The sequence below is a fragment of the Lygodium microphyllum genome, chromosome 5 (assembly GCF_053477565.2).
Source record: "Lygodium microphyllum isolate KBCC chromosome 5, Lygodium_microphyllum_v1.1.10, whole genome shotgun sequence".
Lineage (NCBI taxonomy): Eukaryota > Viridiplantae > Streptophyta > Polypodiopsida > Schizaeales > Lygodiaceae > Lygodium > Lygodium microphyllum.
In genome coordinates, this window is record NC_141139.1 from 132,955,273 (window position 1) to 132,978,975 (window position 23,703).

At 44.6% G+C, this 23,703-nt stretch overlaps 1 protein-coding gene across 8 annotated transcripts in view; it reads left to right on the plus strand.

Annotated features, from left to right (window-relative positions):
• Positions 1–23,703, plus strand: part of LOC148036424 (protein LPA3-like) — a 106,771-nt gene that overhangs the window by 33,888 nt on the left and 49,180 nt on the right. For 6 of the 8 annotated variants that reach the window (XM_087678404.1, XM_087678403.1, XM_087678401.1 and 3 more), the window contains exon 2: positions 15,795–16,016. In XM_087678404.1, coding sequence (XP_087534530.1) covers positions 15,795–16,016 — 222 coding nt within the window. Of the gene's footprint in view, positions 1–15,794; positions 16,017–16,213; positions 23,698–23,703 lie in introns of those variants that run through there. The other 2 variants (XM_087678409.1, XM_087678408.1) reach the window with 2 other exon arrangements.

The following is a 23,703-nucleotide window of genomic DNA, read 5'->3' on the forward strand; positions in this document are numbered from 1 at the left end:
GGTAGTCCAATGTCTATCTAGTCATATCGGGAGCTTGTGAAGCAAGCTGTGAGTCCCACTTCGACTCGTTCCTCGATGGATTTAGCTCGGATGTGAGAAGTGGTGCGGAAGTAGTGTTCGAAGTCATTTGCCCTTTTGTTATTCTTGCGTCTTGTGTAGAGCTTTCCGATCAAGGTCTAGGTTTCTCTCAAAGAACTCGGCTCTGATACTATGTGAAGAAATATCCTAATACAGAAACACAAATAATAACGTACGACAAAGCATAGATTGATAGAATAACACTGTGAGGGTTAGGGTAACTCAGAGACAATGAACACAGAGAATGAATGAAATGATATGACTATTGAATATACAATACTCATGCAACAAACACACTATGTAGTGAATGAACATTGTACCTCGAACTCCTGTATCTCAAGGATCAGGGCAGGGGTAATGAGTTAGAGTGTGTTGTACTCCGAACAGATCCCAAATCGCAACAAGGTAGCCTTTGCATGTCGACCACCAGGAAACACAGCCAATGAAGGCTGAATCTGATGCAGACGGCAGTGTAGGAGAGAGAAATACTAAAAACACAAGTGAGGAGAGAGAAAGACTAAAAACGTTGATTGTAGAAGAGAGAAAACAGCAAACGCAAGTTGTAGGAGAAAGAAAGACTATAAACACAGGAACAACGAGTAGCAGTAGTTAGCACGCTGAAATCAGCTCCGAACAGTGTGTGGTAGGCTGGAAACAGGCTCCAGACTACTGTAGACAGCAATGGCCAGCTTGGACCGTGATGTCTTCTTTGTCCTGGGTGTGGGCAGCAAGCTGAAGTACTTGGAGTCTGCAGAAACGAGATTAAGGCTGAATGCAGGGCAGCATACCTATTTATAGAAAGTTTGGATCCTCCCAAGTGGATTTGTGCTCATGGGATGCATACACTCTCTAGAAACACATTTCTTTTTAGATAAACAAGGTTTCTTCCTTAATTAAGCATGTTTTAGGGCTGTTTAAGTGAAGCTAATGTATTTTTAGCTCAACACCTTCCACATGAGCTATCATCAAGATTGGCTTCAGGACATATGTTCTAGAGGGGGGATCCATCACTATTGGTGACAATTCTTTGGTACTTGTTTGTGGCATGGGGATCATTTTCCTATTGCCAGATTGGCAATATTTTTCTGCCAAAGTTCTTTATGTGCCAGATTTGGGTTTCAACTTGCTATGTGTTCGTGGTCTTACATCACTAGTAGGTATCGAAGTTGTCTTCACCTAGGATGGAGTGATTGTTGTGAAGGATGCTTCTATAGGAGTGGTTCTTTGGACAGGTACACAGGAGGGTGGGTTGTATATGCTTACAACCCTTGTTGCACAGACTTTCCATGAGCTAAGACTGACTACTTTGTCATGCTCAATATGGGCACCTCAACTTTGATGCCATTAGGAGGGCTTCTTGGAAGAAGATGGTGGAGTGACTTCCCGATTTCCCTCCCATTCACACTCTTTGCCCTAACTACTTGAGGGGCAAGAAACATAGGTAGTTGTGCCCATGGATTGCCTCTAATAAAGCTTTTACATGGTTAGAGTTTGTCCACACTGACATATGCGGTCCTATAGACACGACCTTCATTGGAAAGGCTAAGTATTTGATGTTGATCATTGATGACTTCAGTCGTTATGTACGGTCTTAATTTCTCGAGTACAAAAGCGAGATGTACTCCAACTCTTGTGATTGGAAGGTGTTTGCAGAAATGCAAATGTCTATCAAGGGTTGAGGCATTTGGGCTGACCACGGCAGTGAGTTTTGTTCCAACCTCTTTTCTTAGTTTTGCAGGAATAAGATCATTCAGATGGTGTACTTCCATTCGAGCACACTACCTAAGAATGGTGTGGTGGAGTGTGCCAATTAGACTATGTTGGGGATGGCCGGATTATTGATGCTAGAGCACAGGAGTCTTCCTCACTCTCTTTGGGCTGAGGCAATGGCTATTGCGGTTCACATATGCAATTGGTTTCCTACCTCCACATTATAGGATATGACTCCCTATGAGGCTTTCTTTGGAAAGAAGCCTTTCGTTTTCCATTTTCACATCTTTAGTTGTGATGCTTTTGTCCATGTGGACAAGAAGAAGAGAGGGAGTAAACTCGACTCCAAGTCCAAGAAGCTTATCTTCGTGGTCTACAATACGACCTCCAAGGGATATCAACTCTATGAAAAGAAAGATTGAGGTGAACTGGGAGGTGATTTTTAATGAGCCTTTGGTCTCCGACGGCAATCTTGTTGACGATTCTTCTTCTCTTAGTGGTTCTTCATCATCGACTGACTTCGCCACCATTAGCTCCTCCCCTTTCTTCTAGGTTACCTTATTTTTGGAGTTTGGTATGGCTGAGTGTTGGCCTATTTTTTGCCCCATGGACCTTGAATCCAAGCTTTTGATGAATGGACATTCCCTTTAGATGCTACACATTATAGGTGCCTTGTTGATTTGTTGATTTGGCTTATTCACACTCGGCCGGAGATTTTCTTTGTGGTGGCATTGTTGTCTTCTTTTATGAAGATGCCTACTCAGGCTCACTAGAGAGTCTTTTTGTGCATTTTACGCTATTTATGGGGGACTTGATCCTACGGGATCATGTATGGAAAGGAGGCCACTCTTTTTGGATAAAGTGACTTAGATTGAACAAGTGATGCGGACTCACTACAAGCTATGCTTTTTGCCTTGCATTGAGAGCTATCTCATGGAGTAGTAAGAAGCAGCCTACTGTGGCACTTTCTTTTACAAAGGTTGAGTACCGTGTCCTTTGTTTCACAGCTATGCAGGCATTTTGGCTTCATCAGATGTTGATAGAGATTGGCTTTTTGCAGATAGGTTTCAATCAGTTATGTATGAATAAGTAGAGTGCCTTAGCTCTAGCAAAGAACCATGTGTGTCATGCTTGCACGATGCACATAGAGGTTCAATATCATTATGTACGAGAGTGGATTATGGATTCCAAGTTAGCAGTGGTATACTATCTTATGGCAGACAATGCGGCAGATCTCTTCATGATGTTAGCAGTCATGTTTGTCATGCCTTGTCATATCCTGCCTGTGAGCCTCAGTCTGAGTCAGAGACGAGGACTTTAGGAGCTTTGACCAGTCTATCACTTGTTTTGACAGAGGAGGTAGCTCATTTTAGAGTACTCAGTTTATTGCATTTTAGTGCATTTTCTCCTCCAGTTGGGATTTTATGTGTATTTCCCGAGTAGTTTCTGCATTATTTAGCATGCCTCACTTGTCGGAAAATGTCCACTCTTTTCGGGATTTTTTTGAACATTTCTGGCATTTTTACCAGCATTAAATCTTGGCTAGCCATATTTTTGGCCCTAGATTTTGGGTTGGCCAGTTTTTGGCATATTTGGCTATTTATAGTCATTTTCCACTTGGCAGTCATATATATCATCTTCTTCCCTCCTTCCTTGGCAGATGCACTCTTTGACTCTGTCATCTCCCTCCATCTTTAGTGTTGTTGTCATCATCAGCCTGCTCTGGTGCCCTCACTGACGCTGTGGGCTGACGCATGGGTTGCATGCAAGGATCGATCAGTCCTCCTTATGTATTCAGCATTTGTTCCTTGTTTACTGTAGGTTTATTTTCTTCTTCTTTCGCAGATTGTCTCTCTCTCTCTTCCTTTGTGTTTGAGTTCCTTCTTCTGCTGCGCACTCTCACATGGTATTAGAGCATTGTATCTAAGAGAGACCCAGAGTTGACTTGTCGCGAAGGAGACCACCCCAAACTAATAGGCGGCCTTGCCACGTCAGTTTTGCTGAAAATACATCTTTCTACTTGGAGACATCTGCTTTTCTTGTGCCACGTACCCGTTTTGCTGCCCACTTTCTCTCCTACTAGAGGCAACAGGCTTTCTCAGTTAGGCGATAGTCTTGTGTTGCAAACGGAGTGTTCCTTGGTCAAGCAACAACTATTCTCAGCAAACGCACATTGTCTTTGTTAGTCGACAATCTCTCTCCTCAAGGCAGACCCTCTACATCGACTTCCTTGTGATCCTGTAGCCGTTTCCTCTTGTTTTGGGATTGTCTACCATCAAAATGCAGATTGCTTGTGGGTTTCTCGCAAGATATCGAAGATGTCTTATCACCAGTTCTTTCTAGTGACTAAGAGGATATCTCTATTCCTTCCTTTGAGAGACGGAGAGATTTTCGTGCTAGTTCACACGACAAATGGAGGCCTCCTAGCCTGTTTATACAGGATCCCTCTCCTCTCTGTTCTCTTCATGTTTCGCAGAAGGCCCCTTTGTTGAGAAACCCTTCACCCTTCACCTGCAGTTTGCGTTTTTGCGTTTTGCGTTTAGGGTTTGCAGCTCCAAAAAGGGGCGCTATCCTAGATTGACTGTGCCTATTTATAGGCCACTCTCTCATTCATTCCTTACGGCTGATGCATTCAGTCCATTACCACTTCTCTCCAGCCTCTCCACTACCCTTACACCCCTTCAGGAGGACATTGCGGTTCGTGGTTCGTGGCTGTCTTCATCATCTTCCTTGTGCTACGGCACCCTTGTTCTCTTGTATCACATTCACTCCATGATTCGGAACTTCATCATTCCATTCATCAGAGTTTCTTCTCTCTTCTCTTCTCTTCTCCATGTTTGCCGAGTTCACTCTGTGTTCCTCCCGCCAACCCTATTGTCTTGCTGGTACGTTATCTTTTGACATGGTATCAGAGCTGGATCTGCTCAAACAGCGGCAAAGATCCTCCACTGGTGGTGGGTTCAGCATTCACTTCTCTTCTTCTTCTGCTGCATCATCTCGTATTTGCAGATTTCAGGTGTTTCAACTTGCTGCCCACATCCCGTTCACGAAGGATATCTCAGCCGAAGCTGCCCATTGCTGTCTCCATCAGTTGGCGTCTAATTTCCAGTTCTCTTCACGGAGTTTGGAGCTGATTCCAATCAGGCGACTGCTATTCCTGTGCAGACCTGCTACCATACAGCTTGCCATATCATCACAGTCCTGTTCCCTGCGTTTTTTGTCTTTCTCTCTCCTGCAAGCTGTCCTGCCTACGTTTTTAGTCTTTCTCTCTCCTGTAGACTGTCCTGTCTGCGTTTTTACTCTTTCTCTCTCTTGCAGGCTGTCCTGCCTACGTTTTTATTCTTTCTCTCATCTTCTGCCTGCGTTTTTAGTCTTTCTCTCTCCTCACCTACGTTTTTCTATTGGTTGTAACCTCTTACTGTTGGTTGTATCCTCCTTCCACTGGCAGCTTACTTCTAGCCCTTCCACTACCCTCCCACCCCTTGAGGCGGACATTGCGGTTCGTGCTTCACACTGCCCTCACACCCCTTGAGGCGGACATTGCGGTTCGTGGTTCATCGTGGCTGACCTCTTGCTTCTTCAGCAAGGCATACTGGTATCCATGGCTTCTTTACCAATAGATGACCAGACTATTGGGTGCTCCTACTGTGGTATCATCGGACACACCACCAATGCCTATTGACTTCGACCTTTGCTCCCTACCCCTCTGGAGTATATGCGTCTTCCACCAAGCACTCCTTGTGTCACCTTTTCTTTTTGGGCCACCGAGATCGTTCTGCATCGGCTGTCAAAGTACTATGCTCAAGGCAATAAGACGCATCCAATGCGCACTAAGTCCTTTCGAGCACATGGAGGATCGATCGGCGCTACGACCTCTGGAGATTGTCGCAATGCTAGTGGCAGCCTTTTCCCACTTATTTTCAGGTACAGTGGCTTCAACGACCTACGGCTCTGCAATCTGCTCCACCGAGAGACAGTGATTGTCTAATATCGTCTCCTCATTAGTCCGCTCCTTCGAGAGATAGTGGCTACTCGACTCCTTTCTCTTCTTCGGCTACCAAGTCCGCTCCATTGAGAGATAGCGACTATTGCCCACCTCTTACTCATTCTGATCCCCACCCTTGACTACTCAAGTTCGAGCTGCTACCTCTGGGAGCTCTTCGGCACCCTAGATACCTTCTTCGGCACGACCGACGACACTTCCTTCTTCATTAAGCATTTCAGAGTCTGTGATCCATGAGTTTTTGGATTCCCCATCTACTTCAAAGGGGGATGTTATTTCTTTGCCCTCAGAGGGGGCATCTACTTCTTCTTCGACTTCAACGGGTGCCCCTCCACCTCCCACCTCAGAGGGGGAACCTACTCCACATGAAATTCTTCACCCATCCTCTACTTTCTTGGGATGGTTGTCTTCGACCAGTCATCTCTTCTACTGATACCCAGGATCTTCAGGTACCACCTAGATCGGGACCTCGGAGGTTCAACCGTGACTTGGTGACGAGACCTTTGTATTCCTTCCAGCATGGATGCATGGAGCTAGTGGCTTCTCTCCCGAGGTTGAGTTTCGGGTTCTCCAGTTCACTCTATCTACTGGTCTTTTCTCACTGGTCTTTACTCCAGGTTCCCTTTTTGGTAAAAATCTTGGATCTTAGGGGTCCTCTACATCTTCTTCCTCCTCTACATTTTCTTGCCTTGGTTACTTGGTCAGCATGGAGCCACCTCCCGAGATTGAGTATGGGCATATCCTTATGGTTCTCGACACCACACAAAGTCCGACATTCCTCCTATGCATTGCATGTTTTCATCATCTTTGTACTAGGACGCTTGGGCAAGTGAACAATTTTTCCACGAGGGACACTGTCCAGGTGACACCTGCTGCATGAGCATTCTTCAGCATGTAGCATTGCATCTCCACCTCACTATTCTCTTGTTCCCCTTTTTGGGCCTGAGAGGGGGTGTTGAGAAACCCTTCACCCTTCACCTGCAGTTTGCGTTTTTGCATTTTTATGTTTTGTGTTTAGGGTTTGTAGCCCCAAAAAGGGGCACCATCCTAGACTGACTGTGCCTATTTATAGGCCAATCTCTCATTCATTCCTTACGGTTGATTCATTCAATCCGTCACCTCTTCTCTTCAGCCTCTCCACTACCCTCTCACCTCTTCAGGAGGACATTGCGGTTCGTGGTTCGTGGCTGTCTTCATCATCTTCCTTGTGCTATGGCACCCTTGTTCCCTTGTATCACGTTCACTCCATGATTCGGAACTTCATTATTCAATTCATTAGAGTTTCTTATCTCTTCTCTTCTCTTCTCCATGTTTGCCGAGTTCACTCCGTGTTCCTTCCCGCCAACCCTACTGTCTTGCTGGTATGTCATCTTTTGACACCCTTCTATTGACCTTCATATGCCTTTCATGGCACTCTCGATATAGCGCACGTCGAGCTCCCTTTCACAGGCCCTTTATGTTTCAGATTGGGCTTTCCACTCCTCTCCGTTTATGGCCTTATAAGGCTTGGTACCCAGGTTGTCCTCACCAAGTAGGCCATTTGTATTGAGGATTCTACTACACGGGCTGTTATTGTGATAAGTTCGTAGGAGAGCGGGCTTTATAGGCTCCATTCCCCTTCTCTTATATGCAGGGTCCTCCGAGGCAATTGTCTATTGTTACACGTGTTCCCACTTGTGCATCATCTTTTCCACAAGGTCCCTTCCATCCCCTACCCTCTCCTTTAGTGGTTCCCTCGTACCCCCCATCCCTTTCAGAAGGAGACGATCTTGGTGATGTGGCTATGGTTCCTGGCCCCTAGTGTTTTAGAGGGGGACTTCCCAGGATCATGAGGAGCTTCTTCATCAGCAATCTTCATGGACAAACTTCCTTGACATTGGCATTCCTTTTGCCACCCCAGGATCCATTTCTCCCTTGGCCTTCCGCCACATCTAGGATCTGAGAGGGGGTGTTAGCAAACATGTTTGTCATGCCTTGTCATCTCTTACCTGTGAGCCTTAGTTTGAGTCAGATGAGCACTTTAGGAGCCTTGACCTATCTATCACTTGTTTTGACGGAGGAGATAGCTCATTCTAGAGCACTCAGTTTATTGCATTTCAATTCATTTTCTCCTCTAGTCATGATTTTATGTGCATCTCCTAGGCAGTTTTTGCATTCTTCAACTTGCCTCACTTGCCGGACATTGTCTACTCTTTCTGGGATTTTTTTGAGCATTTTTGGCATTTTTACCAGCATTAAATGCTGGTTGGCCATATTTTTGGCCCTAGATTTCAGGTCGGCCAGTTTTTGGGATATTTGGCTATTTATAGCCATTTCCCACTTGGTAGTCATATATATCATCATCTTCCCTCCTTCCTTGGCAGGTGCATCCTCCGACTTTGTCATCTTCCTCCGTCTTGAGTGCTGCCGTCATCATCAGCCTGATCTAGTGCCCTCATTGACGCTGTGGGCTGCATGTAGGGACTGATCAGTCCTTCTGTATTCAGCATTTGTTCCTTGTTCAATGCAGGTTTCTTTTCTTCTTCTCTTGCAGATTGTCTTTCTCTGTTCTTCCGTGTTTGAGTTCCTTTTTTTGTTGTGCACTCTCACACATGAAAGCTTTGCCCAAGGCTTCTATGATTCACATGAGATTGTTGAGTCTTCAGGCTCTCCCAAGATTTGAGAGGGGGTGTTAGCCTATCTTTATTTTGTCAAGTTGTCACCTCCTAGTTGTGAGCTCTACTCAGAGTCTAATAGGGACATTTGGAGCTCTGACTATGTTTTCTTCTCAGTTTTTGTGTTTGTCAGCATATGCTGCATTGCCAGATGATATTCAGCCCCTGACTGCTTGTAATTTTCCTCGGAGAGCTCTGACTATGTTTTCTTCTCAGTTTTTCTGTTTGTCAGCATGTGCTCCACTTCCGGATGATATTCAGCCCCTGGCTGCTTGTGATTTTCCTCGGACTCTCTGCGATTGCCATGTCAGTATTTTCCGGCTGTATTGAATGCAGTTGGACTGCATTTAATACAGCCAGCTGCAGTAGTTGGCCAGTTTTGTCAGTTGTGTCAGTTTTTGCTATTTATAGCAGTTCACAGCAGTGGACAGATCACTGCTTTATGTTTCTTCCTGGTGCTTTGTCCAGTGGCTGCAATCTTCTCCGCCCCCATCACGGACAGCAAGCTGCACACTCTTTGCCTCCGTCTCCATCACTATTACCATCACCATCTTTGTCACCCTTGTTGAGATATCGAGCTCCACTCGTGATATGTCAGGGTGACCGTTGTGCATTTATGTCACCGACTTGTCAGTTGTTGCAGATGCGGTTGCTACACCGCCCTTGAATAATAGCTAGATGACAGCTATCCTTATCTACTCTATTTCGTGGCTCAGTTAGTATGCCACCTTAGTTAGTTGAGTTTGGTTTGAGACCCATATATAGGGTTCTTCTATTTCTATGTACTTGAGTTCTTTTGGCTTACACAACTAAGAAGAGGAAAACTGTTTTCAGCCTCCACCTTTGTGCGTATTCCCCCATTGTGCAAGCAAGAAAGCTACAAGTGAGACTCCTTCCTTCTCTCCCACAATCTTGACATAGTATCAGGCCTTGTTTGTGGTAAGGAGCTTAAGAAAACAAACCAAGTTCGCGGTGTTTTGGTAAGAGGACCAGTGTTGCTTTCATTTTTCTGTTTTGGGAGCAAGTCTCTGCAGGTAGCACAGCCGGAAAGCGCAAGAGTGCATTGTCTCAGATTGAGACGCCCTTCGCGGTGTAGCAAGAGGGCAGTATATGCTGCGGGAATAGGCTTTAGCCCTCGGTTGCTCTGTTTTTCTGATTTGAGGCCATTTCGGGGCTTGTTTTGGAGGCGGAAGTTTTCTGCACGTACTCAGGAAAAGGCCCTGTTTTATGCTATGCGACCATTGTTCTACAGGTCGGTGAAAAGTTACTGTAGAAATTGCATCGTATGCCTGTGCGTAGAGACATTGGGAGTTACAAAATCATCCTTGTTGCTTGTTGATGCAAAATCGTCACTAGGAAGTGATTATGTGGTCAAATATCACTTTCGTCAGTTTTGCAGATTTGCCCTTGTGAGGCTGAAGCTGTGCTTTTTGCAGTGACAGAATTTTTTGTAGTGTTCTGTAATGGCATCTGATTCTCTTTCACAGATTGTCACTGAAAAGCTTGACAAGAACAACTTCCAAGCATGGAAGTTTAGAATTACGAATTTCCTTATGGGAAAAGGATATTGGGAATTCATTGCAGGAAATGAAGAAGAACCAGTTCTTCCTGATGTTCCCAATCAACAGCAAATGCAAGCATTTAAAGCATGGCATGAGAGAGCCAAGAAAGTTATGTATTGGCTATCTATCAGCATTTCAGACTCTATGATTGTGCATATTTAAGATGCAAGTACGCCAAAGGAGGCATGGGATACTTTGTCAAAAATGTATAGCACAAATACGCAAGCCAGGAAAATGCAGCTCAAGCAAGAGTTGAACAATGCGCAAAGAGAAAGTATGAGCATCAATGACTACCACATGAAGGTGAAGAAGATTGCAGATGCACTTGCTTCCATTGGGTCGTAAGTGGAAGATGATGATTTAGTTTCTGTGACCTTGAATGGTCTAGGAAAGGATTATGTACAGTTCCGAACATCCATTTCCGTCCGTGAAAGATTTCTTGATTTTGAGGAGTTGATTGCTTTTCTAATTTCTGAGGAGCAGGAAAATTGTGGTGCATCTTCTTCAGGAGGAACTTCAAAAGAAGCTATCTTCTACTCAAATGCTGGAAGAGGTAGAGGCAAAGGTAGAGGAGGCCGATCTGGAGGCCGTGGTAGAAATCAGAATATGCAGCAAACTCAAGAAAACCAGTCCTATGGAGGAGGACGTGGTAACTCTAGAAGCAGGGGGAGCCAAAGAGGTCGTGGTGGATGGCAAAGAGGCTAAAATGCAAACAGCAATGTTGAATGCTACTACTGTGGTAAAATGGGTTATATGGCTAAAGATTGCTATAAAAAGCAGAATGACATCATGAATGGAAAATTGCAACAAGGGAATTATGCATCTTCTAGTAGACAGGGTGATGACATAAATGAGCATTTGTTTATGGTGCACCACATGACCAATTCTGTGACAAGTGCAGAAGAAAGCAACGATGTGTGGTATGTTGACTCAGGTGCATCAAACCATATGACAGGTCATGCAGAATGGATGCAGGATGCAAGAAAAATGAAAAAACCAGGATTTGTGGAGACTGGTGATGATACTGCACATCCTATTGTGCAGATTGGAAAAATTCCTTTATCTATGCATGATGGGAAAAAGAAATACATGTCGGATGTATTTCATGTCCCGAATATCACCAAGAACCTGGTTTCTGTTGGTCAAATGGTTGAGCAGGGCTTGTAGGTCAGATTTAATTCTCATGGATGCTTTGTTGAGGATATAAAAAATAAAGGTTGCTTTATAGCAAAAGGAAAGAAGAAGGGTAGAATGTTTACGTTGGATGCAGACATGTCTGAATTAAGTGCAGCAATGTTTGCATATGGGACGAGTGTAGTTGCAGATATTGATATCTGGCATAAACGCATTGGTCATGTTAATGTACAACGACTTAAATCAATGCAAGCCCAAAATATTGTTGAAGGATTGCCTAAATTCAAGGTTGCAGAAATGCATAAGGTATGTGAAGCCTGTTAATTTGGAAAGCAGGCAAAGAAACCATTTCCTAGACATGTTCAAGAGAGTAAGAAGCCATTGGAATTAATCCACTCTGATGTGTGGACTACTAAAGCTGCATCTCTTAGAGGCTGTCATTATTTTGTCACTTTTATTGATGACTATAGCAGAAAATTTTGGGTATATTTTATGAAAAAGAAAAGTGAAGTTTTTGGGCATTTCAAAACTCTTAAAGCTGTGGTTGAAAAAGAAACAGGCCTGCAAATAAAATGTCTAAGGTCGGATGGAGGGGGAGAGTACCTCTCAAATGAGTTTGCAAGGTTCCCGCAGGAGCATGGCATGAAGCAGCAATATTCATACAGTCATACCCCACAACAAAATGGAATTGCAGAAAGGAAAAACAGGCATATTGGAGAGGTATCTCGTGCCATGCTCAAGGAAAAAGACTTACCAGATTTTTACTGGGTTGAAGCAGTTGCTACAGTAGTCTACATAATGAACAGGACTCTCACTAGAGCAATACATGGGATGACTCCAGAGGAGAGGTATACTGGTAGGAAACCGGATATTTCTCATTTGAAGATTTTTGGTTGCATTGCCTATGCTTATGTGCCAGATGAGTTGAGATCCAAGTTGGATCCAAAAGCTGAGAAGTGCATCTTTATTGGTTACTCTCTGCAGCAGAAAGGGTATAGATGCTATAACCCTTCTACTCATAAGTTTACAGAGAGCATAGATGTTTTTGATGAGATGAGTAGCTGGTATAAACCAGTAAATGTGATTGATGATGTAGATGCACAAAATGGTAATGCTGCACAGAATTCACAGTAGCAGTCACAAAATATTAGTGGACCTGGAGTGTCCTCTAGCAGTGGTTCACATTCTTCGCCATGGACAGGCAGATTGAGATCAGGAGAATCTCCTCAAAACAATGCAGATAGTGATATGCAGGTTTCACGAAAAGGAAAAGAGAAGGTAGATCAGTCCATGTTTGATGTGAATGCAGGTCACTCTTATGTGGATGGTGAATCCAGTGGCTCAGAACAGAGCATTGATGATGAGTTGGGTATTCTTTTTATTGTTACACCTGGAGTAAGGAAGACCAAGGATGTTTTGAGAGCACCTGGGAGTGAGCCTACTTTACGCAGGTCTACCAGAGCTAGGTATCCTGTGGACAGGCTGAAATATAATGGATTTACAGCCATTCACTATGCCTATATGGTCAAAGTGATACAGGAACCAGAACCCACTTCTTTTGAGCAAGCCATGGGAAAAGAAAAATGGGAGAAAGCCATGGATGAAGAAATGAATGCCTTGGAAGAAAATGCTACATGGGAATTGGTACATTTGCCTAAATGTAAGAATGCAATTGGTTGTAAGTGGGTTTACAAGGTGAAGCACAATGCAAATGGTTCTGTGAACAGATACAAGGCAAGATTAGTAGTCAAGGGGTATGCACAAACATATGGCATTGATTAAGAAGAAACATTCAGTCCGGTTGCAAGGATGGCAACCGTAAGAGCAGTCATTGCTATGGTTGCATCAAAGGAATGGTCTTTATATCAGATGGATGTAAATAATGCCTTCTTGCATGGTGATTTGCAAGAAGAGGTATATATGGAGCAGCCACGAGGTTATGTGCATGCTGTTCATCCTGAGTTTGTTTGCAGGTTGAAGAAAGCCTTGTATGGCTTGAAGCAAGCACCTAGAGCATGGTCTGATAAGATAGGACAGTATCTTGTCACTATTGGCTTTCAGATTTCCAAGGCAGATTTCTCACTTTATGTGAGAAAAACAAAGAAAGGTATTATGCTACTTGTCATTTATGTTGATGATTTGATTATGACAGGTGACAGTGATGAAGATATTTTTCATGTGAAAATGCTATTGAAGCAGAAGTTTGAGATGAAGGATTTGGGAGAGTTGTGTTATTTCTTGGGCATTGAGGTGATTAGATCACCAAGTGGGATACGGCTCTTGCAGAGGCAGTATGGATTGGACATGCTGTCCAAATATGGGATGACAGGCTGTAAGCCTATTTCAGTTCCTTTGGAGCAGAATGTGAAGCTGAGCGCAGATGCATGTGAGCTTCTGGAAGACCCTACTATGTATAGACGCATAGTAGAAAGTTTGATTTATATGACTATTATCAGGCCAGATTTGAGCTATGCTGTTGGATTGGTAAGTTCAGTTTACGCAGGCTCCAAGGAAACCGCATTTGGATGTGGCTAGACACATACTCAGGTATGTGAAGTCCATATTGCAGTATGGACTACTTTGTGAGACTGGGGTTCAGATACAGTTGCATGGATACACTGATGCTGATTGGGCTGATAGTATTTTTGATAGACGATCTACCAGTGGATATGCGTTCTCTTTTGGGAGTGCTACAGTCACTTGGAGCAGCAAGAAACAGCCTACAGTTGCCTTGTCGAGCACAGAGGCTGAGTACAGGGGCGCAGCAATGGCTGCAAGTGAGGTAGCTTGGTTGCATAAGCTACTTTATGATATGCATTAGCTTACAGATGGGCCAGTTGTCATTTATTGTGATAACATGAGTAGTATACACTTGGCAAATAACCCAGTCTATCATGCTAGAACAAAGCACATTGAGGTGCATTATCACTATGTGCGGGAGAGGGTTTTACTAGGTCTTATTGATCTAGTTTATGTCAGCACAGAGGATCAGGTAGCTGCCATATTTACGAAGGCATTGGGCGCAGAGAAGCTGCGCAGGTTCAGAGACCTGCTTGGTATGTAGGAATTGGGATTGAGCTCGAGGGGGAGTGTTGAGATATCGAGCTCCACTCGTGATATGCCAGGGTGACCGTTGTGCATTTATGTCACCGACTTGTCAGTTGTTGCAGATGCGGTTGATACACCGCCCATGAATAATAGCTAGATGACAGCTATCCTTATCTACTCTAGTTCGTGGCTCAGTTAGTATGCCACCTTAGTTAGTTGAGTTTGGTTTGAGACCCATATATAGGGTTCTTCTATTTCTATGTACTTGAGTTCTTTTGGCTTACACAACTAAGAATAAGAAAACTGTTTTCAGCTTTCACCTTTGTGCGTATTCCTCCATTGTGTAAGCAAGAAAGCTACAAGTGAGACTCCTTCCTTCTCTCCCACAATCTTGACAACCCTTACAAGTGCTGTCATCATTATTCATCCTGATCCAATGCCCTCATTGATGCCTTGAAGGGCTGCATGTAAGGACTGATCAGTCCTCATTGTATTCAGCTTTCCTTCATTGTTCAGTGCATATCATTCTTCTCTTCCCACTGTCTCTTCTCCTCTCCTTTTCTCTCCGTTTTTGTGATTCTCCTCCGGTGCACACTCACAAGTCCTAGACTGAAATACAAAACCTTGCAAAAGAGATTAGACTTTGCAAAAGTAGATCTTCATAGTGAGATGATTCAAAAGAAAATTCAGTAAAAGCAAAGGTAAAATAAAGAAAAGAGATGTGAAGTAGTGATGTGTGAATGCAAGGGTAGACGAATGAAGGAAATCCTGAAGCTTAAATAGCCTAAGAGTAGCCCAACTCATTATCCTAAGGAACTAAGAGTACTAAGTAATGCAAGACTAGCGTAGAGTACCCTAAGTGTGCTAGCCTAAGTATGGAGCCACCATTGCACACGGCCATAGGCAGGTCCTTGCCAATGAAACTCGTGTTGAGGTGGGGATAGGTTCTAGAAAGGATGATGAAAAATGGACATGCGAGGTATCTCAGTCAGCACAAGAGTGCGTTCTCTACAGTTTGATGATGTTTGGAGTTCCCCCCTCTTTGCCAGAGGTTGCTTCTTAATTGAGGATTTTGTTAGTATCATAATTGTCATCAGAGTGAATCCTAAGGAGGCTAGGCAGTCAGCAAGACTTAGTGATAGAGGAATTGACAAAGGTACTTAATACCTTGAATGGAATTGGTAGCTGGTTGGCAATATAATTCATTGTTGCAAGAGTGCTTGCTCATCATGATCATTCAGGAGGATTACAAGGTAAAACCTTGAAACATCAAATGAAGGTTCTGTTACCTGTAAGCTGATCCCCAAGAGGAAAATTTGTAGAGGCTTCCATTCCTCTCTTTTTGAAAGGCACTGACTGTTCTAACTGTACTGCTGCTAGATGTTCTGTGAGGTTTAGCTTCAAGCAAGTGTCTACATGTATGCCACATTAGTTGGTTTGCATACTTCTTGTCTTTGTTTTGAGCAAAATATTCTAGAAGGATTTTTTTGAAGGGAATCATTTAAAGTGTTGTTTTTGTTCTCAAAAGTTCTTGAAAGTTTAGGCTTTACATTGGCAATGCAAATAACTGAAGAGTGAGATGTATGTTTTTATTCAAAAATGAAGTTGAACTCATACCATTATCACATCAACTCTGTGATCTGGGAGAATCACAACAAAATTGTATCCTCAATGGCTGTGAGATGCCCAAAGCATGAAGGTTTTCTGCTGCGCCAAAAGGTCAGAAGACCGTACTGTCCAAAATGGAGGCATACAAAGTATGAATGCGTTTCTGCTACTGCAAGTGTAACCGATTTTCCAAACAATTATGATGAAGTTCTGCAACAAGTAAGCTTGCAAGCTTTATTTCAATGCATGTTTGCTCGATGTCAGGGTTGTCTAATCTCTTTATTGAAATGGGCATTCAACTTGAAACCAGTGTCATCTGTGTAAGTATGCAACATTTTCATATTTTCTTTGAATATTGACATCTTTCTTTTGTTGGCTTGCTTTATTTTTTATTTTTGTGCTTCTGATTGAGACAGTGGATCCAACTCATGGGCTGATGCAAACTTCATTTTCAAGTTAGAGCTGTTTGGCAATTTAAAGTTTCAAATATAGTTTGGACGCTTCATTCAACTCAGAATTAATGGGAATTCCTTACAATATATCACTTGAAAATTGGATTGAGTGTTGTACACATTCTCAGCATCACACAAATGGGCCTTCTTTAGGAGGGTAGATTTCACTTCCAACACTTAGTTCTTCTTTAAATCGTCAATTGCATTCGCAGCATCTGCTCCTCAAGCTACACTTCAGGTGAGATCCTAGCACCAAAGCACACAATTCACGATTTGATACCATATCAGAATGTTGTGGTGACAGAACACCTCCTATCTTACCTTATTTTTGCTTAAACTAAGATTTTCACAAGGCGTTGTACAGGCTTCAAAAGATCAAGGTGATCAAAATGTCCATACAATCACTCTTGAAAGCGTGGATTGCAGTTCCATTAAAGTTGGCTTAAAAGTTTACACAATTGTTAGTTAACTAGTTCTCAATAGACTTGCAATAAGGTCAAGCTTTTAAAATTGTTAAAAGGAAGCCCCTAAAGTTGTTACAAGTTTCAGAGTCTGAGCCAGATACTTTGATGATGGTACTGATTGTATAGACATTACATGGTGTTGTCTTTTCATATTGTGCTTTGCTTTGGATAGAGCTTTACAAACTCGTAAATGCAACTACTTTGATTAAAGCCTCTATAAATACCATGATATGAAGCTCCATGAACCCACAATACTTTAGTTTTATATTCAGCAAGATGTGGAATGAGTTTGTGAAATGGACAAGCTTGTTGAGCTAAAAATGCATTAGCTTTACTTAAACAGCCCCAAAACGTACTTAATTACTGAATCAAACTTGTTCTTTAAACAGAAATGTGTTTAGAGAGAGTGTCTGTGTCTCATAAGCACAACCCCACTTACAACATTAAATTGCCGAGATTGACTTTTTGGGCACGCATTTTGAGGTACATCAGTGTGCTGTCCTGAACAGTTTTGGCATGCTTTTCGAGGAATTTGAGGAAAATTTTGCTTTAAAACAGTCTGGATGGTTTTGTGATTGCATAATGTATCCCATGTTGGGATTTTGGTATTGGTGTGAGTACATTTTGCACTTCAGCTTGGAAGTGTTTGGTTGTAATTTGTGCATTTTATTGCAGCAATGGCTCAGCAAGGTCACAATGATCATATCAATATTTTGGGTGTCCTCACATAGGACAAATTGGATGGCACCAATTACTCCTTGTGGAGTTTCATGGTGTGCAATTTGTTGGTTGCCAAGGGTCTTTGGAATTTTGTGATTGGTGATTAAACTAGACCAGTGTCACAGTGCAGCGATGCAGAAGCGTGGGACCAAGACTGAGAGAGAGAGAACGTAGAGAGAAGAGAGAGAAAGAGACAGTGGAAGATGAAGATCTGCTGTATAAAGTGTGCTGTATACAAAGATATGCAGATATGTACACGGGCGCAGTGCGCGGGACTGCATGTCTCCACCTTGACGATGCAACCTGCTGTTCACCTCGAAGTCCGCTGCAGTCTGCACGATCTCCAGCCTGAAATCTGCAAACAGAGACGTAATCTGCACGAATCTCCAGCCTGAAACCTGCGATCAGAAGTGGCTAGAAGACTGCAGAAGATCGGCTATAAATAGCCAGAAAATAGACGCCAGAAAAGACAGGTCGGCGTAGGACGAGTCTGGGGGCAGCCAAGCTCCTCCAACAATCTCCGAAGCCACACAGCCTCACATGTGGTGGAAGACGCGGCCCGATACTTTGCCTCAGTAGAGGAAAGGGCTACCGTGGGCTGCTTCTTGCTACTCCATGAGATAACACCTACACCCAAGGTAAAACAGTAACCTGAAGTAGACCGCCTGTGGTCCACATCACCAGCCCAATCCGAGTCGCTCCAACCTGCAAGTACAAGATCTGAACCACCTGTGTGTGCTAGATAATGAATCCCTAAACCAGATGTCCCCCTCAAATACCGAAGTATCCTCTGGGCAGCGTGCCAATGCACCGTCTGAGGTTCACTCATGAACCCTACCACGAGCCCAACAGCAAAACAAAGATCAACACGAGTGTTGAGGAGCCAAATCAACGATCCAATCAACTGACGATAGCGGGAAGTATCCGCCATGGGAGAAGCTGAATGTGACGTGGCCTTCCAGTTCGGATCCATAGGAGTAGAAATGGTCTGACAATCCTCCATCGCAAAAGAAACCAAGACCTCCTGTATATATCTCTGCTGAGAGATGAAAATCCCCCTCTGAGACGGATAAATCTCATGGCCCAAGAAGAAATGGAGTAGACCCAAATCCGTCATCTCGAACGTCTGATGTAAAGCTGCCTTCGTCTCTTTGATCTTCTATGCATGATCACCTGTGACAATCAAATCATCAACATACAACACAAAAAGCACACAACCAGCCTCGGAAGTGTGTACATAAAGCTGCCAATCGGCCTTGGAACACCGATATTCCAACTGTGACTGAAGGAACGAATCAATCTTCTCGTTCCATGCACGCGAAGCCTGCTTGAGGCCATACAAGGCCTTCTTCAACCTGTAGACTTTCCCATCTAAAGATCCAAAGCCAGGAGGCTGCTCGACATAGATCTCCTCCTTCAAATCACCATTGAGGAAGGCCGACTTCACATCCAGCTGGTAGACAGGCCAGCCAAGGCAAGAACAGCTCGAATAGTTGCCATACGAGCAGTGGGGGCAAAAGTATCATGACAATCAATCCCTGGGCGTTGTGCAAAACCTTTAGCAACAAGGCGAGCCTTGTGCTTGTCCAAAGAACCATCGCTAAGGTACTTGGTCTTGAAGACCCATTTGACGCCAATCATCTTCTTATTCGGGGGGCATGGCACGAGATACTAAGTGCCATTCCTCTCAATAGCCTCCAACTCGTTTTCCATAGCTTTCTTCCATGGTGCGGACTGTAAAGCCTCCTTCACGGAGGTGGGCTCTCGATCCTGCATAACACGGGTTATCAAACAATAGTTAGAGCAAACAAGCTCCGTAGAATGTGCCTGGTGCCTCCGTGACCGCCGCGGACCATCCTACGGTCCCCACTCCTCAGGGACCCCCTTGATCCCTGAATCTCGGAGTGTGTCACGGGCCCAATGAGGAGGAGGCCGGACCTCTCCTCGTCTCTCTCCATCAGCTGAAGACTCTGGGATATCCACCAGTGGTAACTCCTCGGGGGTGACTGGTGGAACAGTAGACTCTGTATTGGAAACTGAATCGGAAAAAGGCACGGGCTCCAAAGGAACTGTCTCGGGAGCCCAACTCTCCCCTGGATCTCCAAGAACGGGATGCTCCTCACCCGCTGCTATGGCCGGAACCTCCACGAACCGCACATCTCGATTGGTGTACACATCCCGCTTGACGGGATCATACAAACGATAGCCTTGGGACTGAGAGCTGTAGCCAACAAACACCTGTCTTCGGAAAGTCGCTTCAAATTTATCACGATGAGTCTTGGGAATGTGAACATAGGCATGACACCCAAAAACCCTAAAATAAGAAACATCGGGCTTAGTCCCAAAGTAAGCCTCAAAAGGTGTCATCCCATCAATGGCTGAAATGGGGGATCGGTTAAGGATGTGAACTGCAGTAGCCACAGCCTCGGCCCACAGAAACTGAGGTGTCTGTCGGTGCTCCATCATGGTGCGCGCCATCTCGATCACACTTCGGTGCTTCCGTTCAAGAATGCCATTTTCTTGAGGAGTGTTGGTATTAGTAAACTCCTGGTGAATACCTTTATCTGCACAGAAACGAGCAAACTCATTAGAAACGAATTCACCACCCTTGTCGGATCGCAAGGTCTTCAATCGCCGGCCTGATCGGTTCTTCTCAAAGAGAAGTCAATTCTTGAAGTGGGAGAAAGCTTCTGACTTCAACGCCAAGAAATAGGCCCAAGTCATCCTGATGTAGTCATCTACGATCAACATGAAGTACGAGCTTCCTCGCAAGGACTTGTTCCTCATAGGGCCATAGAAATCCGTAGATACAAGCTCCATCGGGGAAGTAGACCGCCGCGAAGCTGTGTTGGGAATCGCATCCCTATGCTGTTTCCCACGAATGCAGGAGACGCATGGCTGCTAGCTCACCACTATGTCCGGCAACCCTTGAACAAGCTGTCCACGTGACGCCCTCCGAAGATAATCATAGTTGAGGTGACCAAACCGAGCATGCCATAGCTCTGACTGTGTCTGAGAGTTAAGAAGAAGAGTAGGGAGGGCGGTAGAAGACGCCAATTTGTAGATGCTATTCTCCTCATATCCTGATGAGAGAACCTTCCTTGACCCACGATCAAGGACTCGCACCGAATCACTGTCAAACTCCACCAAAAGTCCAAGTGAACAAATCTTATGAACCGAAAGTAGGTGATACCCTAAACCTAGCACATGCAAGACCTCTGAGGTATGGGTACCACCACATCCATCTGGAATAAGCTGCATCTCACCCCGTCCTGCAATAGACACCGAAGAGCTATCTCCAATGAGAATCTGCCCACGCGAAGGTCGCAACTGGGCAACACCAACTGATGAAGGAGTCATGTGCTGGGAGGCACCACTGTCAACGATCCACTCTCGAGCTCGAGGAGCTATCATCGCAGCATCAGAAGCATTCGGTGTAGAGTCCTCAATGACAACTAGATGAAGAAACGCAGCTGATGAGGGTGCAGCCACCGCTCCAGAATCCTTCGTGTCCTTCTTGTCTTTGTCAGGGCAATCCTTCTTTCAATGGCCGGTTTTTCCACAAATATAGCATGTGGATTCTTTGTCCTTGTCCTTCTTTGACTTGTTGTCCTCCTTCTTCTTTTGGTCCTTCCCCTTCTTTTGAGAGGCTTGACCTATCAAGGCTTCCGACTTGGAAGCATGCTATCCCTTCAGTTGTTCCTCTTGGTCCAAGACCATAAGAACCAGCTCTTTCCACCGAAGAGTAGACTCTCGCCCCGAAGCAATAAGGGCGGAGTAGAAAGCACTGAATCGTGGCGGCAACTGGGACAAAAGTGTGATCGCCATGTCTTCGGAGGAAATCGGCTTCCCCGCATTGTGAACCTGCATCTGAAGCTGTCTAAGCTTGTTGATGTGCTCCCGCAACGAAGAAGACTTGTTCACGGACAAGGTCCACATCTGCACCTCCAAAGAAACCCGCTTCATAAGGGTCATCCGGTTATACATCTGATCAAGCTCCAGCCATATCTCCCGAGCCACCGTCAAGTGCTCGATGTGGACTATCACGGCTGTAGTACAGGACAGAAAAAGAAAAGAACGAATCCGGGCATTCAGTTTGTCGCAGTGAGACTGTGCCTTAGCCAACTCCGCACGAGCATCGGAAGAGAGTTTGGACTCATCTCTCACCGAGGGCCTGTCGATCTCCTCCTGTACAAGCTCTGCCAAATCGTAGGACTCAAGGATGGCCAACATCATCACGCGCCAGATGCGGTAATTGTCGCCATCGAGCTTTTGATCTGCGGGAAGAGCCGGTAAGACAGGCACCTTCCGGTCCATGATCGTCTAGAACTCCAAGTCAATCTCTGTAGACATCTTCACTTGTAATGCCTTCACAAACGCAAAAGCAGCCCCCTCTAACTGTGAAAATGCAGCCTGCTAGGGCTCTTTCTTCTGCGTCCCGAACCTTCTTCACCCGCCGGAGGCGATGAAAAAGTAAAACCTGCACTTGAAGACTGAAAACTCAGCCTTCCTCCTCTTCAAACAGCAATAAACAGCAGCAAATCCACCAACTGGACTCCTTTCCCGTGCGCCCACGCTTTCTTCAGCCTTGTTCCGATGCGCAGCCCTCCCACTCGCCCTTGAACACTGGAAACGCAGCCTTGTGTCGCGATGGAATCTCCTCTTCAGGTTGGTTCTTCACTCAGTCAGCCCTTCTTCACTGCTCTGATACCATGTCAAAGTGCAGCGATGCGGAAGCGTGGGACCAAGACTGAGAGAGAGAGAACGCAGAGAGAAGAGAGAGAAAGAGACAGTGGAAGATGAAGATCTGCTGTGTAAAGTGTGCTGTATACAAAGATATGCAGATATGTGCACGGGCGCAGTGCGCGGGACTGCGTGTCTCCACCTTGACGATGCATTAAAATAGACGCCAGAAAAGACAGGTTGGCTGCAAATGCAGCCGACTGGTGCAGTACAGTCGGACTGCCACGTGGCAGTCCGACTGTGGCCAGACCAGTATCTGACATCGCTAACAAGTAGGAGGGTTTGCTCCTCAAATGTCTCAAAGAGGGGCTAGAGGACAGGAAGTTGTCCCTGCTGCTGCTGCTGACATTTCTCCTACAGAAGAACAAAGGAAATGGGACTCTAAAGATGCACAGGCCTTGTCTTTGTGAGGTTGAGTATAAGGCAGCCTTTATAGCAACAGTTGAACGTGTATGGCTGTGCAGATTGCTAGCTGATCTATAGGTTTTATTGGAGGGTCTTACACCAATTCTCTTAGATAGTTAGAGTGTTGTTGTAGTAGCAGGAAATCTTGTGTTAGTTCCTTATGCTGACTAGCTTAAAGGCTGGAGTCATAAAAAATAAATCGAAACTAAAATCAAGCGAGCACACACAAAATAAAATAAATTTCACACTTGCATATAAATGTATGCTCAACTATGACTCCATGTGGGTTGTGTTTTGCCATGATCCCGGTCAGCTTTCTTACTTTGTCGCAACATTGGCATAGCCAATGCTTCAAGTGACAAGAACACATTGTGTCTTAGCTCACATGAGCAGACTGACAGCATACATGCCATTAGCACTTTAACCAGTAACTTATCATCGACACATGTTACATCATTTCACTAACGTGTTACCTCACTTTGCTCCACATGTATCATGGAATATGAGTGAGTTATCATTATGGACTCCACATGGAAACCTCTTCATATGATGTATCACACATCAGACATAAAGTGCATGATATTTCATACATCATACCATGATTTGTGTTACTACACAAATAGGGTTAGGGTTTTTGATTCACGATACAATTAGGGGCTCTAAAGTAATATACGACATCTAGAACAAACCCTAAACCGTACACGTAAACCCTAATGCATTCAGAATGTTCACAAATTATCCTTGAATGGAGCCACAAAATTAGGAGGTTGCACCACTAGGAACTTCTCAGTAAGACAAGAGGGGTGAAGGCCACTGGCCCACTACCAGTGAGGTGGCACAGCCACGGGCAAGATAGAAGTGTTGGGCGCTGACAAAAGTGAGGTGGTGAGCAGTGAAATAAGTGAGATTGTGTCCTAAAACAGGATGTGCTGACAAAACACAGAAGCAGTTGCCAGTGAGGGAGGTTGGAGGGGAGAGGACAATGGGGGAGAAGAGGCACTTGCAGGAAGGCTGCTGACAATTGCATCCTCATGACAGGTTGCATTATTGCTATTACATGCAGTGCAAAGATCCTTATCTCTTCTTGAAAGCTGAAAACTGAAAATTAAAGCCAAGGTGGAT